The 14,481-nt window shown below is 27.7% G+C and overlaps 1 protein-coding gene across 1 annotated transcript in view; it reads right to left on the bottom strand.

The window, feature by feature from the left end:
- LOC129956501 (uncharacterized) overlaps positions 1-14,481 on the bottom strand; it is a 347,055-nt gene that overhangs the window by 113,666 nt on the left and 218,908 nt on the right. Inside the window, exon 3 of the mRNA XM_056068420.1 lies at positions 4,770-4,895. Within this exon, the coding sequence (XP_055924395.1) occupies positions 4,770-4,895 (126 nt within the window). The remainder of the gene's footprint in view (positions 1-4,769; positions 4,896-14,481) is intronic.

The following is a 14,481-nucleotide window of genomic DNA, read 5'->3' as shown; positions in this document are numbered from 1 at the left end:
GGAAGGGATTATTCATTAAATAGAGATATGGAGCATGATTAGAAACAAAAGGCGCAATTAAAATGCTGATCTTCTCCAGTCAGAATTTGAGGTTTATTTTATTATATATTAAATATTTTTCCTTTCTCTTCTCCTTTTTTATTATATATCTACATCATTAACTAAAATTTATCTACATCTTTCTTCTTTATTATATACTAAATTTTTTTACACTTTCTTCTTTTTTATTTGTATTAAATCTTCTTCCTCCTCCTTTTTAATCATATACTTTCTGCACCTTTCTTTTTCTCTTTATTTTGTATTAAATCTTCTCCGTCTTTATTCTTTTTTAATCATATATTAAATCTTATTTATCTTCTTTTCTTATAATGTATCGAGTTTTCTTCATCTTTCTTTTTCCGAATTTCCTCAGAACCGATTTTATTCAAAATTTAACAGAAATCATCATCCGTAATTAATAAATTTCATCCGTCTAGCTCAAGTTTTTTTTTTTTTTTTTTGGATTTTATTGGCACAAGAGCCATGGTATTGACTAAGCTTCCGTCTAGCTCAAAGCGTCTTTGAGTTATCTTTATCACAGACGGACAGACAGAGGGACCAACGGACATTAAAATAAATAATTTTTTCGAGCTCTGGGAGATGAAAAACATGGAGTTCTATCAAAATATCGAATCAGAATATTTTTAGGATTGCAATACATTCCCTATATTTCATATACATGAAGATGAAAAATAACGACATATAAATATCGAAAACAGATATTTTAATGCTTCATCTATGTATCGAAGACAAATATTTTTAATAGATTCATTACGCCTATATAATTCAAACATATAGATTATGTTTTTCCATTTTATGACTATCATCTCCCCAATCCTTATAGAAAATAGTTTCCTATATGCTTGTGCAACAAATGCTAAAAGCATTAAAGAATTTACTCGGAGAATTTTGATGGCGCAGTAAACTGAAGAAGCAAATTGTTTTTCTTACTTTTTTTTCTCTAGCCGTAAACCGACTTTTTTGCAGTGTACTTTTAATGAGTTTTCGGGTTTTTAGAAATACCAGAAGATTTTTTTCTTTATCATGGAAAAAAACTATTAATTTTAATTAAGATGTATAGGTGGTAGTCGAACGTAAAAAAGGGTCTTTCGCCTTCCGTAAGATAATAGAATATCGTAGGAAGGAATATTTAGGATATTGACTTCGAAATTGTTGTTATTGAATATTTTTGAAATTATTCTGGTGTTGTAAGTATAAAACCAATGTTTTTGATTCTGAAAAAATTTTTTTGCTGCATGTACTGTAGGTTTTCTTGAAAGGGAATTGGGATTGGAATTGAAAATAAAATTGCTGAAATTTCAACTGTTAACAAATAAGGTTTGTCCCAAATAATTATTGTATTCGATGCTTATTTCAGAAGTTACTAGACGGTATGCCTGGTGTTACCTTGGATTAAAATATTTTATGTCTAATATTTTTAATGTAAAATCTACTTTTGTATGAAATATTTTAATGTATAAAATCCTTTAATCAGTTGAATCATTCTTAAAAAAATTAAAATTAAAATATCAATTGAAGCAGACGATTTTTTAAAACTGAAATGAAAATATCAATTGTAACAAACAATTATTTTTAATTAAAATAAAAATATCAATTGTAAGAAACGATTATTTTTAATTAAAATGGAAATATCAATTGAGGCAGACGATTTTTAAAAGTTGAAGTGCAGATATCAATTGTAACAAAAGATTATTTTTAATTAAAATGAAAATATCAATTGAAGCGGACGTTTTTTTTAAAAATCGCTATTATCTAATTTTTACCAAAACTCGCTACCGTCTTTTCAATTATTTATTAAATTTTGAAACATTAATATAAAATTAAAAAAAGTTCCACTGAAATAAATTTATATTTTTAGAAATGTAGAATTTTGTATTTTAAAAACCTTAATATGTCTTGTGCAGTAAGTTTCATGAAAATTGTTTCAGAAAAGCGTCCAATTTTTGTTTTAATTTCTAGTTAATTGAATATTTTATTAACTTGTATATTTTCAAAAGCTGGCAGCATTCTTTTGTCTTAAAAAAGAATAAGTGTGAGAAATTTGGTGAAATGAATCCAGTTGCTTTAAAGATGAAAAACATACAAGCATATATAACCACAATATTTTTTTTTTTAATTCAACAGCCTGAAGTGCCAGTTCAACCCTTTGATTTAAAGCATTCTACAATGATTTCTATTTATATTAAAACTAGCTTCAATAATAAATGTGAACCTAACTTCAGTTTAATAAATTTAAAATAAAAATTTACGAAATTGACGCCACATAGCTTAAATCTAAAACGTTCATTTTTTTCATCATTTGAATACAATAGAAGGAATTTTGTGCGCAAAATGAAATTTGAAAAAATAATAAAGATAATTTGAAAATAATTCTAAAAAGACTGAATCATTTTACTAACGGTATTCATTTCAATAACTTTTAATCAATTTAAATTATGAGGTTTTTGCTTTTCAAACTTGAACCAAATATATTTTTCCATATTAAATGAAATGCTACCTATTTAATGAGATTAAAACTGAAATAAAGGTCTGTAAATTATCTAAGTACACTCAAAAAAAAGAAAAAGGAATATTATTCTTGTCAGTTCACATTTAAGAAATTATGATAAAATAACTACGAAATGCGCTTTTTCAATTTTTAAACTTATTGACTGCTACAAAATTGAACAAAATATTTCGCAAGAATTGTGGTCTTGTGCAAAATCTATTGATCATAGTTTCGTTTAGTTAAAGAAGAAAGTTACTTTTGAAAGACATAAAATATTTCAGCATTAATTTTAGGTTTTTCAAAATGTTGTTTTACATTGTATTAAATAAACGAAAAAGCTTTTTCACAAAATGTCCTTTCATCTTTACAAAAATCCCTTATTGCAATCTTTCTGTTCAGTATAAATATGTAGATATCATTTCCTTGTGAAAAATATTAGTTATTTATTTTCCTTAAATGATAGCAGTTTATTTAGACCAAAGAAACTCGCATTTTAAAAAAATGCATTTTATTTCCACATAAGTTAAGAGGAAGCTCTGATAACATTGGCACATTTACAAATAAAAATTACAAATAACATTTGCTTAAAAAACAATTTTTAAATTTATAATGTTAATTAAACGCAATTAAAGTTCTAAATACGTTTGATTAAAGTATTTTATTTACCTTTTTTTATTATTGAAGATAGAAACATCGCAACCTGTACAAAAACTTCATCTATACTTATATATAAAGCTCATTGTGTGTGTGTGAGTTGGCGCTCTACAGAAAAGACCATTTGACCTACAGCTACCAAATTTGGTACGTGTATACCTTGGAGGTCGAGAATGTGCACCTGGGGTCCCTTTTTTTTGAAATTTTAATTAGAATTTTAATTATTAATTAAAGACTAACTTTCCCGCCAAAAAAAACCTTCCATTTTCCCCACCGCCAAATGAGTAAGGTTACAGTTTTTTTTTCCAACAGCAATGAGGCTAGGGCTAACATTTTTCGGTCGATTATTTCAAACGATTCTGTTTATTTTCTTGATGTTTTATGCATTTTAAATTAAACATTGTTAATTAATGCATGTTACAGAAATTAAACAAAATTAAACATTGTTAATGAATCAATCCTTCAGATTTATTCTGAAGTACTTTTGAATTAAAATAAAACAGATTAAAGGAAATTAAAATTTTCTAATCTACGTAGCGTTACCCCAATTGGCTTAGAAAAATTCGCGCATTTGCGTTACCGTAACTGGCGTTGAAAATTCACGCGTGCGCATTGTGTTCTGATTGTTTACATTTCAACGGAAGCGGACTCGATTTAAATTATTTTTAGGTTAGTTGTATGCTTTTGTAATTAAATTGTATTTATGTTAGTTTAAGTTCGTCGTTTTTTAAGTAATTTTTTAACCTGTTTTCGACCGATTATTTTAAACGATTCTGTTTATTTTCTTAGTGTTTGATGCATTTAAAATTAAACATTGTTAATTAATAGACCTACTCAAGATGAATCTGAAAAAATTTTGTTGACAAATTCTTGAGATATTACATAAATTAAGAAAGATATTCTTTAGTGCCCATAAAGTTAAAACACTCAGTGACTCTGTTTTCAGTAATCATATTACAAAAGATATGCTTTGTTTCAGTAAAAAATATTATTATATTCATTGCAGATTAATCAGTTCCACTTTAATTTAAAGCATAAATTCTACGGGAGCTAACAGAAAATTGGAGAGATACAGATTACGTTATGACTGTAGGCCTTTATAATATGATGAGTGAATTGAAATTTGAAGTTTTAAAATATTTTAATGAAGAAGCTATGAAAGTAGGAATTACATAAAATAGTTAATTATTAAAATTTTAACGAGCATTAAGATTGGCGAACCGGCTGGTCGCCAAAGGCGGCTAGTTTATAATAATAAATTGCTATTTGATTAAAACTACTACATCCACCACAATGCATAGAAATGGCATCAAAATTTTTCCAATTTAATTCAGAATTGGATCAATTTCTTGCATAGTCAGTAATATTAGGATTCTTAAAAATCGTTATTTTCATTTTCTTCGGATATTTCTTGAATTTAAATTTTTTTAAATTGATGTTCCTACTTCAAATAAATGATTACGTTGTTTACTTTTGTTTATTTAAGTAGTTGCTAGATACTGTTTAGTGGAATAAATTTAAATATACCAATACTATAAAAAAGCTTAAAGATTTAAAAATTTATTACCTGTAGGCCAGCGAGATCTGCAGCCGATTGTTCGTCGACGCCTGTTATATATATTCCGAGTCCATATTCGGCACCGCCCCTTATCATAAGTCCCAAGGATAAACCATCTTCCACCGATACGATCACCTAAAATTAAAGAAATATTTTCATTAACCATGCAAGAATAATTTAGTAACACATATAAACACAAATACACACAAGCGCACAAACAACCATGATGTTTTTTTTTTTTCAAATTCAAGATAATTTCCTTTATTTTATAGGAAAGCTCATGATGTCTGGACGTGTCATCAAGGGTAGTCTGGGACCTCAGCACCCCATTTTCACGACGCATCTCAGAGACACTACTTCCTTGTACTTTCCCCGAGAAGGAAAATGTCGATAGAGTTCTCCGGCTGCAACTTATCGTCTGATTTCCCCAATTTTTATTTCATAGGGAAAAAAATAATAGCTCCAAAAGGTTCAAAATTCTCCGATTTTGAAGAAATCTGAAAAAAACATTACCTCACAGAGCATTCTCTGTAAGGTAAGAAAAACACGATTGAAGAACCCTATCCCTAATCACTGCATAGGATTTATTACAGATTTCACTAATTTTTATTTCATTTGAAAATGCATGTTGTATGCATAAGTATCGTCTGAAATCTTCCACTCTTCATTTTCAAAATGTATCACAAAACAAAAATCTTGATTATACCTCCAGTCTCAATAATTAGATAAATTTTGGAATTTTGACTGCGTAGCCGAACAATTAGAAAGTTTTATTTAACCCTTATGTTCATTTTGTATACTATACTATACATACAACTTTATAAAAATATACTACCACTATAAAATATACAAATATATAAAATATAAAAAATATATAAAATATACAAATATATAAAATATAAAAAATATATAAAATATATAAATATATAAAATATAAAAAATATATAAAATATATAAATATATAAAATATAAAAAATATATAAAATATAAAATAAGCTACCTATGTACATTTTTTTTTCTTCAGAAAAGCAATCTTGCCACGATAAGGGTTAAATTAGCACTTGCATTTGATATGATATGATGCAACTCATAAAAGTTGATTGGAATTGTCAAATTAATGTTAAACATTGTGGGTGAACAACTGGTACTCGAAAGTAGCTAGCAGCAATAAAAACAATTTTAATAGATGGTTATCGTTATATAAAGTGATCAAAAATATTAGAGGCAAATTTTAATACTATTGAAGGAATCGAAATAACAAGAGCTCGGGATGAAATACGCGAGTTGCAGTACCATATAGATGTGATTCAACTGTGTAAAATGCGATCACATACCTACAGCGTACTTCTGTCAATTTCACAACTGAGCTTCGATTTCATAAAATCTTTTATTTAGAAGAAGAAAAAAATGTATGAAACGGACGGATATCGAATTATGGGTAAAAAAAATAAAGCTGGAACAAATAAGTTTTTTTTTTTATTTGAACTTGGAACTCCTTTTTACTTTTAATTTTCCTTCTGAATCTTATATTGATCTGTTATTTCTTTGAGTGAACTAACCCAAATTTTAGCAAAGTTGACTGTGACATTTTATGTCGAGGAAGCATAAAGTTGAAAGTAGTTTCCTTAAAATAATTTTTATTGATAATAAAGTATAAAGTCAATGAGTTCATTACAGGAGCAATCCAAATAAAACGATAAATGTTAAAATCAAAGTCCAAATTAACATTACCTTGGTCAACCGTTTCGAACTATTCCTCCTTAGTGTCTAACATTTAAACGAACTGAAAGAACCTATCTTAAAATGGCGAAGCAACAAACCAGCTGCACACAGTTAACTTCTCTTCCTCCTCGACCAAACAGCTTAAACCACTTCTCATATTCTGTCAAAAAATACTTATATATATATAATATAAATATAAGTTTAAATAGTAGCCAAATTTGCATTGCAACCACAAATCACGAAACTTGCAAAAAAACAAACAAAAAAAAAAAACGGTCGGGGTTGAATCGGTTTGTTTACTTCAGATCATGGCGCGGAATCGGAAAAACACAAGGACACCATAAAAATTCGGATCCGAAATAAATATATGTATGGATCTTTTCAAAACATGATATATCTTTAAATTATGAAGAAATAAATTAATCTTAGCAAATTATGAAGAAATAAAGTACAACCAGACACCACAAACTATAATTCTTGCTCATCTTCTGTTTCATCAAAATTGACACATCCGATTTCACGTAGTTTTTTATGCCATAAGCGCTAACTCATAAGAATCAGACTATAACTGAAACCATTCTTCATAATCTTTTGGGCACCACTTGTCTTTCACAATTATTTCTTTAAAAAATTAACTAATCTCCTACAGTGGCCAGTTGTTTCGAACATTATTTATAGTATAACTATCATTAAGTTAGAACATAAAAATTATTCCTCCAGCCTCATACACTACATCGTTTTGTCTAGTTTTTATTTTATATTTTGTGTATGAAGGCTCAAGACTCTTGGATATATTGACAGTTGTCGCTTTTTGTCCATCACCTTTCATTTTCGAAAGTTTAAAAAGCACTACTTTATTCTCCCCACTGTATGGAAAAAAAACTGACTTTCCTCCGAATACATCCACTGAATCGATTTTACTTTATATTTCATCTGGAGATTCATTTTTATTATATGAACCCTAACATATGTAATCCATGATCTTTTGCCACCCTTTGCCATGCATTTCCCAGAGTCCTGAAAAATAAAATTTTGATAGATCCGCCAACTTTAACAATAACGCCAATTTCGCCAAGTTTCGCCGCCAATTTATTTAGCGACTTCGGAAACAAAGAAAATCAAAGATAATTCGTTACCGTTACTGTGCAAATATAATTTAAAATAATATTTTCTTTACTTTTCAAAAAATGCATTTTATCAAAATTGTTAGATAAGAAATATAACAAAACAAAACTCAAACAAAATTCTTATATAGTGGGTAAATTCGCTGACGATCAGTAATAATTAGATTAATCTAGCCAAATCGATAAACTTCCTTGAACTATATCTTATCACCACAAAAGAAAATATTATTTTTTAATGCTGGCAATCTTTTAATTAATTGAACATTTTAATAAAAGTATAAAAACAATGAAGAGTATTCATCATTTCTATGAAATGGCGTCACCTTCAGATGAGACAATGAATTTATTGTTGTTTCATTTAATTTAATATTTTAATGTTTTTTCATTTAATTTATCGTTTTATTTTTTTTCTTCTAATTAATTAATCATGCGCTGCAAGGAATCACGAAAATATCGTTTGGTGTCTTCAAACATTTTTCATTTTAATTATCGCACTCTTGTACTACGCAACTTGTAACTATAATTTTACGACTTTTTTTTTTGTATACTTTAAAACTGCACATTTACGAATTGTAAGAATTTCACAAAAAAAATTGAAAATATTATGTAAATACCAGAAGATAATTTTAAAATCAAGCTACATTATATTCATTGGATATTATAACACATACAATAGATTCCTGAATATTCCAGTAATGGGAATTTGCAGTAGAACTATTTGCTTCTTTCAATATAAAAAAAACATTTTTGTTACATTTATTTTACAACATTTTTTTTTCAAAGTACATACGCTAAGACGAAAATTTTACATCTTTTAGCAAAATACTTTTAGAAGAAACTAAGCAAAAAAAAAGTATGACTTGGTTACAAAAAAATTTATTCCACAAAAATAAAAGAATAGAATATCTACATTTCTCTTATTTCCTTTCTAGTACCATTACAATAAGTCTCTATTTTCAGAAAATGCGATTTTGCGATAAGGGCAATGTAATTTAAAACAACGACTAGCAAATATAAGAGACAATCTCCATCTCAGGTACATTTTTTCAAAAAAAAAAAAAAAAAAAAAGATACGAGGCGGTTATTTCATACGCACCCAACAAAAAAAAAAAAAAAAAATCAAAATAACGTTAGCCTGCATCCCACCTGGCCGTCTGTTGACACTTTCCCATCTGCCATATCTCTTCAACATCGCTTCATTTTAAATTTTAGATATCGAGTCGATAGAGCGGAAATACATGTCCCCAACTTAAGTATGAAAAAAAAAAAGGATGATGTTCAGATGTTTATTTTTCCAAGACATCATATATTTCAGTATTGCGCATGCACCTGGATTTAGCTGATGCGCTTTTCAAGCTGCACTGTTTATTTATTTATTTTTCTTTCTTTACATAAATTCTAAGTGTTATATAAATCAGTGTTTCGACTTCTATAACACAAAATGGCATGCACTGTTTTCCGTATAAAAGAATCTTAGATGATATGATAAAACTTATAAGAAGTAAGATGTCGGATGTCTTTCAGAATTTTCCCTAAATTTGCAATAAAAATTATCAAAAATTTAAGATTTTTCCTGAATAACTTTGGAGAATATTATTGCACAAATGCCTATTTTTACATCACTTTTAAGTTAAAAAAATAAACTTTCCTCTGATATCTATTTTATCTTTATAAACTTTTTTTTCTAATTTCAATAAGTTTTTAAAAAAATATGTTAATATATTTTGCAGCAACTTTTCAGTCTTTTAGCTACTGGATTTACTGATTCAGACATTTATTTAATACGTTTTCTCCGTTATTTAATAAAGAGAAAATCTTACAAATAAAACCTAAAAAAATCATCACCCCATGATGTTTCATATTAGAGAGTCAGATTTTCTTTAGTTTTTCTCGACTATTTCATAGTTAATAGAAATATATATTTATTAAAATTAACTGGCAAATAAGAAAATGAAAATTCTTTAGTGAAACCGAAATATTTCAAACTAATTCTTTTTTTATTTTCTAGCCCGAAAACACCAATTCTACATTAAAATAAAGACTAGTTTTTTTAAAAATAAGCAAAGATTTGCAGCATTTACCTTAGTTATTACTATTAACAAAATTTGATAAACGGTTGCAATAAAAATTCAATATACATATGCATAGTAATTATCTATAAATTATTCCAACTCAGGTTTGTTATATTTGTATATACAAAACTCTGCATAATAATGGTTACTAAAAATATTTCATAATCATACGAATTTTTAAAAATAAAATTGCACTTTTTTTATGAAGTATAAAAAAATCGAAGCTTACATTTATCTTTATATTCGAACGCAAGTCCTTATGTATAATTTTATAGCTATGGTTATTAAATATTTGAAAAAGCAACAAAGAAATAAACTTGAATACTGCAATTATCTATTTAAAATTTCAGTTTTGACACTAAAGTGATAAAATCAAGTTTAATTTAACTAGAAACATCAGATAAACAATACGTGTAATGCGAACTTACTTTTAAAATTTATAATCTTTATCTCATTAAAGAAAGCATTCTAATGTGGATAGTTTTCTGAAAAATACCATCCATAGCAAACAATTAAAATTACCGGTTTTCCATCTACATATTCTTGCAATAAAATGCTGTATTAAATCTCTTTTATTTTACTGAAAGAAAAAGAATTTTTAATTTCAGAAATACAGTTACAGTTAATTAATTTTTAAAAATATAATGAAATAAAATAATATGTTATAATAATCCATTAACAATTCCAGTTTTTATTTAAGCGATAAAATATCATTTGGTAGATAACTAGATTTCAAACATAACATAAAAAATAAATAAAATGTAAACATCATTTATTATATATAAGCTTTTAATTATTAAAATTCCCTCTTAAGCAGATTCACAAATTTTTTTTTTTTTTTACTTTGGCATCAAAATAAAAGATTAAAGATTCCTGATTTCCTGTTGATCTCTGTAACAAATCTTTAAAAAATAAAAATAATTCAATAATGAAAACAAAAAAAAAAATTGCTTCTTTTATTTTTATCTTTCAAATACATGAACATCTGTTCAAATTTTACTTTTCCCCATTCGTCCATCACAGTATCAACATTTCTAATATTATTCGAACACGATTCCAATATCGTTCTCTTGGGAGATTGCAAGACGTCACAGTTGTAGTGTAAAAAGGATTCGATTTCAGATTTTTTCTTTATTTATTCTGTGTTCTTTGAGATAAAAATAAATTCTGAAACCTTAAGTCACAGTTTGTATGCAATAACATGGCGTCGCGTTGAGAAATCTGAAGTGTTTTTCTCAGATGTTTCGTATGACGAAAAAAATATTGTTGAATCGTTGGCTTTGGTCGGTAACCGTATTTTGAGTTTCACAGAAAAATATTGTCAATATACATCGAAAACTGCTTATATCCAAATATCAGCCATTTTTGTTGTTGTTTTTATGGAGATGTTTTTAAGTTAATACATGCCAGAATTTGTGACATGCTGTTATGAATTTCATGTTTAAAAAAATGGAAAAATTCCAGCCTTCCTACATCAAGTTGTCAAAAACATGTTTCAAGTGAGATATTCTACTCAAGTTTGTAGCAAAAATAACTTTCATTTTTGCATTGTACTGTGTATAGTTTTTCACCGTTGTCAAAATATTATTCTGTAAAAATATTTCCGTATAAAACATACCAGCTGCATTTCAGTATTATTTTCAAATAGAATTACGCAAGCTCTTGGAATAAAATTCTTTATGTCTTTAATTTCTTATACAAACTAAAATAAAATTCAACATTTATATGAAAGCGAATACATTTTTATTCTTTGCAGTAAGAATTCATTGGTTAAGTGTCTTACTATCATGTGAGAACATGATGTTTTGGCTTGAGGGTTTTGAAGCTTTAAAATGCGTCTGTAACAAATTTGAGATTTATTTATTGGTGAGAATATTACAGCACTAAACTGATTTATACATCATACTGAAGTTCAAAAAATAATCGTTTCAATGATACTAATGTTTTGATCTATAAATCAAATTTCAATTTTTAATGAATTTTTAAAAATATAACTAAATTATATTTTTAAATTTTCATTAAAAATTAAATTAAATTTTTTAGTTATATAAAAATATAACTAAATTTAATCTGCACGAGCATCGCAAAAAATTAACTTTTAACTTGTTGCCATCACATTTACAAAAGCTCTGATTAAAAAATAAGTTAATTACTAATGCAAATTAAAACTAGAAAAATTCATTTTTTAGATTTAATGAAAATGGTGACTAGTTAATGATTTTTTCTAGAAAATTTCAATTTTCAGCACGTGATTTATGTCTTTATGAAATAAATAGAAAATGTGATAACAAATTGGCGATTTATCGCTTTTCAGGCACCCATTTTTCGCTTTTAGGGTTATTAGAATATGATGCAGAAGGTTGTCACATTTGGCGATTTATCACCTACTAAAGTTACAACTTGATTTCCAAATTATTTATTATCTGAATTCTTACGAATTGTCTTAATTAATTTAAGTCATTGACCAGTTTAAACAGGTTTGAAACAGTAACGATTTTATCAGATTACGCATGCGTCGATATTTAGAAAAAAGATGATTTTTTTTTTTTTTTTTCTCCATCTTAAAAAAAATTGGTCGAGCTCCAAAACTTTGCTTGCCAACTAGAAATATTGCAAATGAAAGTTTTAAAAAAATTATCATTATATATATATATATATACACCGACCGATAGAGAAGTCTCATGGTTGTTTCAAACCGATTTAAACTGGATAATGACTTAAATTAATTAATGACTTAAAAAATAATAATGTTCTCACATGATAACTTAAAATTTGACATCGTAGATTTCATTTTTAATTTTTATTTAATTTTTTTAAAATTTAATTTATGAGAAATAGAGTAAAAAGCAAATTTTGTTCTGATTCTACAGATAATTTATGCCCCTGTGTATTAAAATATAATAACTTTAAACTTTTTATCAAAGAATTTAAAATCTTGGAAGAACTTCCGAAATACTTTAAGTAAAAAACAAAATTTTTTGATAAACAATCACTAAAAAAATTTTAATAGAATGCTTATTTTTATTGTAACAGAAATCAACAATTACTGCATATCTCAACATTTTACATCTTTAATTTTAAAGGAAAGGAAAAATTTAAAAAGACATTTTTGATACGTAGACTTAATCAGGAAGTTAGCTGCTGAACAAAATCAAAAACACATCTGTAAACAAAAAGCAGGAGAAAAATTCCAAAAATAGAAGACATGGCCAACTTTTGATTTTTCTTCTATTTTTCAAATATTTTGATTATCAGCATTACAAAAACGTTTATTTTCCCGTATACGAAATGCAATACAAAAACAAACAATTCCTAACTGTAAAAGGAAATGATTTGTATCAGACGTATCTGAATACATGTGCGCCCGCGTATAAATCTCCAACTTTTTATCATTGAAATTATGAATAAGAGTCAACCACAAACTGGCAACTCCGACCCGCCGGAAGACACACGGGAAAATCTGCATAACCGGACCGCCGCAGGAGCAACACTGGAGGTGAAACTGTGGTTGAGTCCCAAGGCCGATCACCGGTCACGGTACAACCCTTCCCTAAGGAAGTACGTTCCGTCTGTTACGTAAGCATGTTGCCCCGCCTCTCACTTGTAACGCCCTCTAGCGGTATATGTAAAAAACGATCAGTCTTTGTAACATCATCGACGAAGCAGCAACGCCGAAAGGCAAGGCTCAATCCAACTCCCGAAAGCGGAGAAACAATAAAATCTTAAAAATACAAAAAAGGTTCGTCATCATTATCGAACCTCTCCATTCTGGTCCTAGCGATCCGGAGACGAATTAGCGAAACTATGGAGAAAAATAAAACTCAAAAAGCCAAAGAGTTAAATAGAATCCGTGGAAGGATAAAGGCGAAACTAACAAGTGTTAAAAAGTTTGTTGAAAATAGTTCAACGGTTGAAGAAGAAAATAAATTCATATTAAGCTGTCAACAAAAGCTGGCAATTGTGGAAGAAATAAAACAAGAATTAGAAATTTTATTCAAGGATTATTTAGAAATCGACGAAGATGAAACGCTAAGCCAAAAGTGCGATCAAGAAATATTGGATATCGAAGAAGAAAGAAACGAATTAGAGGTAAGTTTGAAATGCTTACTCTCTAATTATAATGTTAAGGAAAATGTAATTCATAATATAAATGATCAAAATTCAAATTTGAAAGCTTTTATGAATCATTTTGAATTAAAAACGAAACTTCCGGAAATTCCCTTACCGCTATTTTACGGAAAAATGGAAGAATTCAGTAATTTCAAAAATCAATTTATGTGTCTAATAAACGATAATACCGAATTAACGAATGATCAAAAGTTATTTTATTTAAAAGCTGCCCTCCGTGGTGAAGCTAAATATATAGAAACAAGTGATGATACATTTGAGTCACTGTTTGCTGCTCTCGAAGAACGCTTTGAAAATAAGCGAGCAATTGTTGATATTCACATTCGAAATATGCTAAAACTAGAAAAATTAAATTTTGAGTCTGCAAAAGGCTTACGAAATATCACAGACACAATAAATAAAAGTCTGAGAGGTTTAAAAAGTTTGAATTTAGAATGTAATGACTTAACAAATGCTATATTAGTAAATATAATATTAGAAAGACTTGACAAAGAGAGTAGAAAGGCATATGAAATGTCCATACAATCAAAACAAATACCTTCATTGAAGGAGCTCTTGCAATTTTTAGAATCAAGAGCGATGGTACTCGATCAATTAGGGAAATACCCTACAAGGAACAAATTCCACAAGGAATTTCAAGGCGCAATAAATAAGCCAAAAAACTTTCTTCTTAAT

The sequence above is a fragment of the Argiope bruennichi genome, chromosome 11, assembly GCF_947563725.1.
Source record: "Argiope bruennichi chromosome 11, qqArgBrue1.1, whole genome shotgun sequence".
NCBI classification, from domain to species: Eukaryota; Metazoa; Arthropoda; class Arachnida; order Araneae; family Araneidae; genus Argiope; species Argiope bruennichi.
Note: the sequence above shows the minus strand (reverse complement) of the source record. Positions and strands in the feature narration are given on the sequence as shown.